The sequence below is a fragment of the Myotis brandtii genome, unplaced genomic scaffold (genome assembly GCF_000412655.1).
Source record: "Myotis brandtii unplaced genomic scaffold, ASM41265v1 scaffold111, whole genome shotgun sequence".
Taxonomy (NCBI): Eukaryota; Metazoa; Chordata; class Mammalia; order Chiroptera; family Vespertilionidae; genus Myotis; species Myotis brandtii.
This window is the reverse complement of record NW_005353789.1, coordinates 1,297,629-1,307,666: the sequence shown is the minus strand read 5'-3', so window position 1 is coordinate 1,307,666 and position 10,038 is coordinate 1,297,629. Positions and strand designations below refer to the sequence as shown.

Here is a 10,038-nt window from a genome sequence, read left to right as displayed (position 1 = left end):
GGGTGGGGCTCCGAGATAGCCTTAGGACGGAGCTGGTAAACTTAAAGCCCAAGTGATTAGACCTCCAGACCAACCTCCAGGAACACAGATCTATAAACTCTTGAACTGTGAGATTCTGAGAGCTTTTGGGTTGGTGAGCACATTGAAATGCTGTGAGGTTGGCATGCCCCCAAATCCCTCCTTCCCTCTCCCAGGCCCAATGGAAGTTAAGTGTTTTCTTGAGTTCTGTGAGCCATTCTAGCAAATTATCAAACTTAAGTGAAGGGAGTGGTGGGAACTACCCAACTTTATAACCAAGTTGGATGGGAGTTTGTGTAACCTGGGGCCCAATACTAGCAGCTGGCATCTGAAGTGAGGGCAGTCTTGTGAATGCTCTTAAACCATGGGGTCTAACAGTAACCTTGGGAGTTAGTGTCAGAAGTAAAGTGAATTATAGGACATCCAGTTGGTGTCCAGAAAATTAGAGAATTGGTTGTGGCTGTAGGAAAACACCCTAAAAATATGTTACCAATATAACACGGAAGTTCATTTCCACATACTGTCTTATTGAGTTTACACGTGCTTCAATATTAGAGAGAGTATAAGAGACAAATCACAGTTCCGCATAAAAATTTTATTTAATGGTCAGATCCCAACAAATAATGTCAGTCATTGCTTGATTCTGCTAAAATGTGCTATATAAGATATGCTCATAAGAAAGTGTACAGTGCATCACCAAAAGCTGTTTAATTTGGATTGTATAGAGTAACAGAGAACTTCATAAATCTTTGTTCTCTGATAAAATGTTTAAAATATAAAAATGAAAACAAAAAAACCCCAAAAGCAGTATTCCAAAATGATAAATGTCACCTTGGACTATTTACAGTAAGATACCTTTATAATAGAATATTCTCTCCTTGATTATTTTCCTCACAAATTTTAAGTATTCTCACTCCTCCTACCATTCGCGTTTTCCTTGGAACAGTCATCTTCCATTCTCTCACTTGTCTTTGAGTCTTTCTCTGATACTCCTTTTTCCTACTCTTAAATGACCAATAATTCTGTTCAACAGACATTTGTTGAGCGAGCACCTATGATGTGCCAGGCACTGTGTAGGAGGTGGAGATAAATACAGAGATGAAAAGTCATTGACACCCCCGCTCCTCAAGAAGCTGAGTTTGGGTTGAATTAAAAATAAAAATGTTTTCACATTATATTCCACGAAATCCCAAGCCCCTATAAAGTAAATTTGGGAATTTCTTAAAACAAAGTGCACTCGGGGAGGGTCTGTCAACGTGGCCTACCTCCAACACGTGTTGAATTTATAATTCTTTTCTATGAAGCACAGCCTCAAGAGCCCAGGCCTACAGTTTGAGGTCCACACTCTTAGCAGGTGGGGCTACATGTTAGGCATTAGGGGACAGCGGTGCCAATTCGTAGGGGGAGGGGGGTAATCTTCTAATTGGCTTCTACAAGTTCCGAATCTGAAAAGCCCTTCACCACCACCCCCAATACAAAATTTGACTATAGACACATAGGAAGAAACTCTCCCCTGACTTGGACTTGTGACAAGATGCTGGGAAACTCCTGTCTTTAATAAATGGCCAGCAGGAGCTCCTTCATGACCTCCACGCGTTTCTTTGTGCTTTTCTGTGAACATAGTCTTAGCTTCAAACATAAAAGCAGCACATTAAGCCTGCAGGTCACCTTTTTGTCTTTTTTCTTTTATCATGTTTGAAAACAAAACAAGCTCATCTCTTGCTTCTGGCCTACATCTCTGTCCATGAAGCCTCAAGAGATCCTTGGTGGTTATTTTTAAAAAAAGAAGGCAAGCCATGAACTAGAAAACAAAAATGATAGATAGCATACTCTAGAAGCAACAGTGAAAGCACACCCTCACTGCCCCATCCTGTTCCATGCTGAGCAGACCACACATGTTCACATTTGGAAATATTTCTTGGTCACAGTAAAGTCCGAATCACGGCGGTGGGCTTCACTCTCACAGTTCATAGTGTGTTCCTCTTTCACTGAATCCTCACAGCCAACCACTGGATAGTGATGGAGTTTTTGTGGGGAAGTTCTATCCTCGAACACACGTGTTCCCACAGGTCACCCAGGGTCAACCTCTGTACAGCTTCCATCCAATTAGACGACACACTATACATTCAAGAGTATTAGTGCCAGGTTCAGAACTTTCTCAGGAGCTGGTTCCAAGCCCTTGGGATCTGAAGGCGACTTCAGGATTTGGCATTATTCCCATGATACATTTGGCCTGCTCTACCCTATGGTAGGGTGATCGCAATGTGTGAAACGTGAAGAGAATGAAGAGCAGGGAGTACTGGGAGAGGGGGAAAAACTGGTGATCATACACAAACTTCTTGCTCTGTCGTGCATATATTTTCAGTGTAACAGCGTGTGTTTTGACATGTAAGGGCTTGTGCTTTTTTGTTACAGAAATAACTCGCCCTGAAAAAACTCATTTGGCAAATGTGGCCACGAATGTGTGTGTGTGTGTAAAATGTGTCGTGAGGTTACGTGTCAAGTCCAGTGGGTGTGCCCTCCTGGTCCCTCCCCCACTGACACACCCAGCTCACCAGCAAGGAAAAACTGATAGGTTACACCTGGTCAGTTTGATATTCGGAAGCTTCAGACAGGCTTTCTGAGAAGCTTAGGAAATTCTCTTGGTACTCAGAACAAACAATCTCGTAACGGTAATGCCGGAACTCCACAGCGAAGGTGCCAAAGTAGGACAGGAAGCACATGACCAGGCCCCACTGGACCCTGGCTGCGTACATGTGGATGCCTTGGGCCATGAGGATGAAGTCTGGGGAGGAGCAGTCAAGGAAAGTACTTCTAACAGCCACTTGAAAACGGCTCTTTTCTGGGCAGAGACAGGTTACAGGAAAAGCTTGGCTCTGCCCCTCACTAGCAAGAGTTAGCTTGACAGAGCTTGCTGAACGCGAACATACAGGAACAACACTTGATCACATTATCAAGCTCTTTCTTTGTGCCAGACATGCTTCTAGGTGCTTTCATGGAAAATCTAACTTATAATCCTCCTAACAACCCTATTAACATCATTAGTTCATTGGTGTGCCTCAGGTGGTTGAGCGTCCTTCTGTGCACCGGACGGTTGCCGGTTCAATTCCCTATCAGAGCACATGCCTAGGTGCGTAGGGGAGGCAGCCATTTGATGTTTCTCTCTCACATCGATGTTTCTTTCCCTCTCCCTCGCTCTCTAAGATCAATAAAAACATTTTTTTTTTAAAAATAGGGAAACTAAAAATAAATAAGACATAGGGAAACTGAAGCCAAATGGGTAATTTGCCCAAGGTCACACAGGTTGTAACTGGTGGACCCAGGATTCAAACACAAGCACTCCGACTCCCAGGCCTTGCATTCAACCACTGTACTCCACGGCTGCCTAATAAGCTGTGAGATTAGCAAGAGTCACCATACCAAAGTAAGTAGATGGCCAGAAAAATAAAGTTATCTTTTTAAAAATCACTGCAAATGACTGGATGCATAGTCATCATTCTATCTGCAGAAACAATTTTGAACCTCCATACAAGCTGCATTTTTCTCTGCAGTGCTACTAATAATGTCTAAGTGGTCCCTCTTCCTTTTCTGTCTAGTTTTCACTATCGTATTTCAGACAGTACTGTATAGGTTAGTTTCATTCATTCATGGTGTCATATTTAAAAATTGTACCTAAATGAAAATATTTAGTTTAAAAAAAACCAGATAAGATTCCTGTGCCTGAATATACATGGAGTATGTGTGTTGAGAAAGACTTAGTGAAAGAACAAGAGATCAAGGACTAAATAACTGTATTTAGAAAAGGCAGAAATACCCCCCTTAGAATTAGTTCTATCATAAGAACTTAGACTTAAGATCTTGGGAAATTTTCAGCCAAACTTTGCTCTCCAGATTAGACCTGGATCTATTCATCTGGGAACCAAGAAGTGGCTCCAAGTGTTCAGAAATAACATGGATCAGAATCACTTGGTATAAGCTCACACACTCTGAATAATTTAAAGTCTGTACATACTCTTCTGATTAAGGGTTCAAAATATTGCCAAAGCAATAGTATTACTTAGGTTAATGGGGAAGGAATGAATCTTCAAATCTCATACTGGCAGAGTTCTGACCTTTTCACTCAAAATATTTTATTAGGTTGCTAACAAAGTTTTTTGGCTTGATTTTCAAATCCTTAAATGTTCTCTAATGCAACAGCAGAACTTCAAAAGAAAAACCAACCAAACAATAAATGACTTAACGGCAATTTGTGAAGGAAGAAGAAATAAAAGACTTCAAATACTCCACTACCTAAAGAACATCACTAAACACGAAATCTTTTTATATTTTAAAGCCACATTCTCTAAGGTGAGATCATGTATTGAACTGAGACTGACTTTAAATCAAGATCACCGCATACTGTGTGATCTTGGGTAAATTGACCTCAGTGCTTCACTACTCTTACCTGTGAAGATTAAGGAAGTTGACACATCTAAAGCAAGCATGTCAAACTCGAGGCCCATGAGCCTCATGTGGCCCACAACTAATATTTTTGCGGGCCAATCAATATAACGGTATGTAAGAAACGTTTTAATAAAAATTTCATAACTTAATTTTTACAATATTCTGTTATACATTATATATATAAAAAGAGGTGCCCTAACCGGTTTGGCTCAGTGGATAGGGCATCGGCCTGCGGACTCAAGGGTCCCAGGTTCGATTCCGGTCAAGGGCATGTACCTTGGTTGTGGGCACATCCCCAGTAGGGGGCGTGCAAGAGGCAGCTGATCGATGTTTCTCTCTCATCAATGTTTCTAACTCTCTATCCCTCTCCCCGCCTGTCTGTAAAAAATCAATAAAATATATTTAGAAAAAAAAAGAGGTAATATGCAAATTAGCCAGACACTAACAGTCACGATTGGTCAGGAGGAGGCTGCGCATGCAGAGACGGGGGCCTGCCTGAGCTGCCGCACCGCAACAGGTCAGGCAGCCCCGGAGCAGACACTGACAGGGGGCCTGGGGCTGCCCCAGCAGCCGAGGCAGCTGGAGCAGTCCCGGAGTGGACACAGACAGGGGTGACTGCTCCAGCCGCAGCACACTGGCAGTCCCACCTCTGCATGTGAGCTGCAGAGGAAACACCTTTTCTGACCACTCATTGGCTAAGCTCCCGGTACGCCACTCGTAGTGTTCTTGGTAACTTGGGTAATAGAATCCAAGAAGGTGATGTAGGGTTTTTCCACCTCACTCCTGGAGGAAAAAACGAAGGTCCACTGCTGGAGGGGCTAAGAAATGTCATATTCTGCCCTTGCCGGTTTGGCTCAGTGGATAGAGCCTCAGCCTACGGACCGCAGGGTCCGGGTTCGATTCTGATCAAGGGCATGACCTACATTGCAGGCTCCTCCCTGGCCGGGGCTCACGCAGGAGGCAACCAATCGAAGTGTCCCTCTCACATTGATGTTTCTCTCTGTCTTTCCCTCTCTCTTCCATGCTCCCTAAAAATCAATGGAAAAATATCCTCAGATGAGGATAAAAAAAAAAGAAAGAAATGTCATATCCTATGAAAGAGATATCTTGAAAATGCCTAGAGAGTTGTCATTTTTTTCGTGGTGAAGGAACTGGAGTCCATGTTGATGAAAACACCTTGGTGGCTGCGGCGGCTGGCAGTGGCAGCAGCAGTGGGGTGATGGGACTGGTGCCTTCCCTTGATCAGCTGGTTGCCTTCCGCAGAGGAGTGGGCCTAAGCTGACATCCCCTGAGGGCTCCTGGACTGTGAGAGGGGCAGGTTGGCCTGAGGGACCCCCCTCCAGTGCACGAATTTCATGCCCCGGGCCTCTAGTTATTAATAATGAACTACAACATTCACAAATGACTGATTACTATAATCGTGTAGCATTCATTTCCCTTATGCGCAGGCGCACCATTTCTCCCCACTAATACTAGCAGCGAATATTTTTGCAGCCAATCGCCATGTCATTAGTCTTGTACTGACTTGTTTGGTGTGCGCAACAGAAAATATTTTGCTTTCAGAGACGAAGAAAAATAAGTTTATTTGCATTACGCTTATTAATTTGTGCAGTTTATTCAGTGTCTGGTAAGTTAATGTTCAAGAAAAATATTAATTTTTATTAAAATGTTCTATTATTTTATGTTGACGATTACTCATTTATTTCAGCCCTTTGTATTCAGCATGTCTCTATCAAAATAAACCTACGTTTCTATGAAAATTGAAGCTTTTGTTTTTTTGCAGCCTACATAAACTTAAACCTTGTTTAGTTGGCCCGTGTTAGCCTTTGAGTTTGACATGCTTGATCTAAAGTATTTAGGATAACCCCGGGCACATTATTAGTGCCCAGTAAATATTGGCTGCTGTATGACTGAAGATGTGTAATTGTGTTACCCATACAGTCTACCATCTAGGAACCTTGTTCCCTTCTTTGGTTTCCTATGGGAGTGAACATTTATGATCACTCCACCCCATGGAATGAGTAAGCAATCTGATTGGTGGGATTGAAATTGGCTGGCCCATTGGGCTATGCCACCAGTAGGTGAAGTCACTGTGCTCCATCCTAGACTAGTCTCTCTCTCTCCCTCAACCCTCTCTTTTCTCTCTGATCTGTTTGGGGTTAAACTGAGTGAAGCGCCCTTCTCTTCCTTTCCCTGGTTTCTCTACTTGTTACTGGGTGGATAAATTGAATGCCAGGGTGTGAGATGAAGGCCTGCGGCATTTTCCTTTCCAAATTTACCAGGAATAAAGGCTGATTTCTCCCCATTTGGATCCTTGTGTCTGTTCACCATTGGTTTAATCTCTGAGGGAGGAAGGGAAATAAACAGCATGTCAAAACCTCAAAAATATGTTTTAGGACAACTATACCTGCAGTGGTAATCTAATTCTTGAATTTGTTTCCTAAAAAAGCTTATTTCCCTGAAAGATATAAATGTATTTGTCCCTTGAAATTCATGTTAGAGTGAATAAATTAAATTGTAGGGCCATTAATAAAGTTAAATGAAATTTTTTCAAGATGGAGGGGGAAAAATCACAATTCTCTTTTGGTTGATCATTCTGTATTTCTCCCAAAGGGAAACTTTTACGTCATTAGTAATTAGGAGAGTGCATGACCCCATGTCCACAGAGTGACACAATCTCGAGAAGGCAGAGCTTATTTTTATTTTCAGTTCTCCTCTGGGTGTGAGAGTTTTTATTTTTATACCCGTTTTCTTTTCTGTTTTATCTACCGTAAGATTCTGAAATGATCTATCTATATCCTAACCAACCTGGAATGGCAATTTTCTCAGTTATCTGTATTTTAATCTCAGTGGCAAAGAGCCTTTTCACATTCAAAGGATACAGAGGACCACACAGAGAGTGATCAATGCTGAGAGAATAACTCGTGGGATTCCAACTTTGCGTCCTTCATTCTTGATGTTGACTTTGAGTGTCAGTGCAGCCTGGATCCAGCACGTCAATGTGCCAAATCCAAAGGTCAAGGAGGTGCCAACATTATGGATTTCTTCATCATTTGTGAGCTAAGGGATGAACAGATAAGAACGTGTGGAGGCCCATTTAGAAACAACATAAAAGCCAATGGGATAAGTTAGGGGGGGAATAAGTGATAGCCCAACAATGAAATGATGAGTTTTAGAAAGATTCGAGTCCTTCACCTCCACTGGCTCTTTGGGTCAGTTCTCAGTTGGTTTGAACTCTGAGGGGAAGAAGAAATAAACAGTACCTACAAACCTCAAAACTTTTGTTTGAAAAAAACATACAAGGCAGTGCTAATCTATTCCTTGGATTTATTTTCCAGAAAAGCTTTTTAGAAAAGTAAAAGAAAAAGGCAGTAAAGTTATACCCCCAAAATAGAGAAATGTCAAAGTTTCTACAAACATACACCCCAAACTTTGTTTTTTAGACTAAGAAATGAGACCTGGGATCTGTCTGTGTGTTTACTGACTGAGGAGGACCAAATCTAAAGAGGTCATTATTGCACTAGCATAGACAACTAGTAACACGCAGACTGTACATTACTCCTGCAAAACTGGCTTGTCCATATAGTGTGGCCAAACAGTGAAGTGGTCACACTATATGAACAGGCCAGTTTTGCTGGAGTAATGTACAGTCTGCGTGTTACTAGGTTTGTTTTGTTTTCCTGTTATAATAAAACTGCCTCTGAGCTTTTGCCATATCTGTAGACCCATTAAAGGACAACAGTGTTTGAAGATTTGTGGCCACAGCATTTATAGCGCTAGTGGGTTAAAGGAGACCCATTTGAGTTATTTCCATTGGGTGTTAGAGATGTAAACTCCCTAAATCATCACCCACTGATTTAAAACAGTCATTTTTATGGGATGGGAAACAAACTTCAATCTATACTTTTTGTAATTTTTAAAAGTTTGAACCATGTAACTATATTATCGATTTTTTAAATTAGGTTAAAATAATAAATGAATAGGGAGGCAGGGATATCCTTAAGTGACAAATGGTCACTTAAGGCACCTTTAGTAATTACATATATTTAAAAATACATATTTAGGAAAATAAAAATCTATTTTGAAGTGGTAATTTTTATTTATTTTTATTTTTATTTCTTTTAAATTAAATCTTTATTGTTCAGATTATTACATTTGTTCCTCTTTTTCCCCCCCCATAACTCCCCTCCTCCCAGTTCCCGCCCACCCTCCGCCCTCACTCCCCACCCACTGTCCTCATCCATAGGTGCACGATTTTTGTCCAGTCTCTTCCCACATCTCCCACTCCCCTTTCCCCCCCAAGAATAGTCAGTCCATTCTCTTTCTATGTCCCTGATTCTATTATAATCACCAGTTCATTCTGCACATCAGATTATTTATTCACTTGATTCTTAGATTCACTTGTTGATAGATGCATGTTTGTTGTTCATCATTTGTATCTTTACCTTTTTCTTCTTCTTCCTCTTCTTAAAGGATACCTTTCAGCATTTCATTTAATACTGGTTTGGTGGTGATGAACTCCTTTAGCTTTTCCTTATCTGTGAAGCTCTTTATCTGACCTTCAATTCTGAATGATAGCTTTGCTGGATAAAGTAATCTTGGTTGTAGGTTCTTGGTATTCATCACTTTGAATATTTCTTGCCACTCCCTTCTGGCCTGCATAGTTTCTGTTGAGAAATCAGCTGACAGTCGTATGGGTATTCCCTTGTAGGTAATTGAGTCTCTTTCTCTTGCTGCTTTTAAGATTCTCTCTTTGTCTTTTGCTCTTGGCATTTTAATTATGATGTGTCTTGGTGTGGTCCTCTTTGGATTCCTTTTGTTTGGGGTTCTCTGCGCTTCTTGGACCTGTAAGTCCATTTCTTTTACCAGGTAGGGGAAGTTTTCTGTCATTATTTCTTCAAATAGGTTTTCAATATCTTGCTCTCTCTCATATTCTGGTACCCCTATAATTCTGATGTTGGTACGTTTGAAACTGTCCCAGAGGCTCCTTACACTATCTTCGTATTTTCGGATTCTTTTTTCATTTTGCTTTTCCGGTTGGGTGTTTTTTGCTTCTTTGCATTTCAAATCTTTGACTTGATTCTTGCGCTCCTCTGGTCTGCTGTTGGGTGTCTGTATAATATTCTTTATTTCAGCCAGTGTATGCTTAATTTCTAGTTGGTTCTTTATCACAACATCGAGGGTCTCATTAGATTTCTTGAGGATCTTATCAAGTTTATCGGCAGTTTCTAGAAAATTATTGAAAGACCTTAAAATTGCATATTTTAGCTCTATATCCTGCATTTCTGTCATGTTTCTTTGTCTCCGCATTTTTTATGCTTTCTTGGTGCACCCCCTTGTGGTCTTTGTGCGCAGTCTTGTTGTAGTTAAGCCTTGATTGTAGTAGTTAATACTAGAGGGATTTGACCACCAGGCCGACTGGCTGTGAGAATCAGCTGTGTCTGCAGTGGGAAAACTTCTGTCCTCTGGAGAGGCACTAATCTAGCCTTTGCCTGAGGCGATCCGGCAAATGGCTCTGCGCAGGGCTTGGGCGGGGCGGGATCAACAGGGCAGGGCGGGCGGAGGGAGCGGTTATGG

The 10,038-nt window shown here is 41.5% G+C and overlaps 1 protein-coding gene across 1 annotated transcript in view; it reads right to left on the bottom strand.

The window, feature by feature from the left end:
* Window positions 1-592: 592 nt before the first annotated feature.
* Window positions 593-10,038, bottom strand: part of TMEM150C (transmembrane protein 150C) — a 94,300-nt gene continuing 84,854 nt past the window's right edge. Inside the window, exons 7-8 of the mRNA XM_005857402.2 lie at window positions 7,344-7,521; window positions 593-2,803 (exon numbers count right to left, since the gene is read on the bottom strand). Coding sequence (XP_005857464.1) covers window positions 2,595-2,803; window positions 7,344-7,521 — 387 coding nt within the window. The 3' untranslated portion in view covers window positions 593-2,594. The remainder of the gene's footprint in view (window positions 2,804-7,343; window positions 7,522-10,038) is intronic.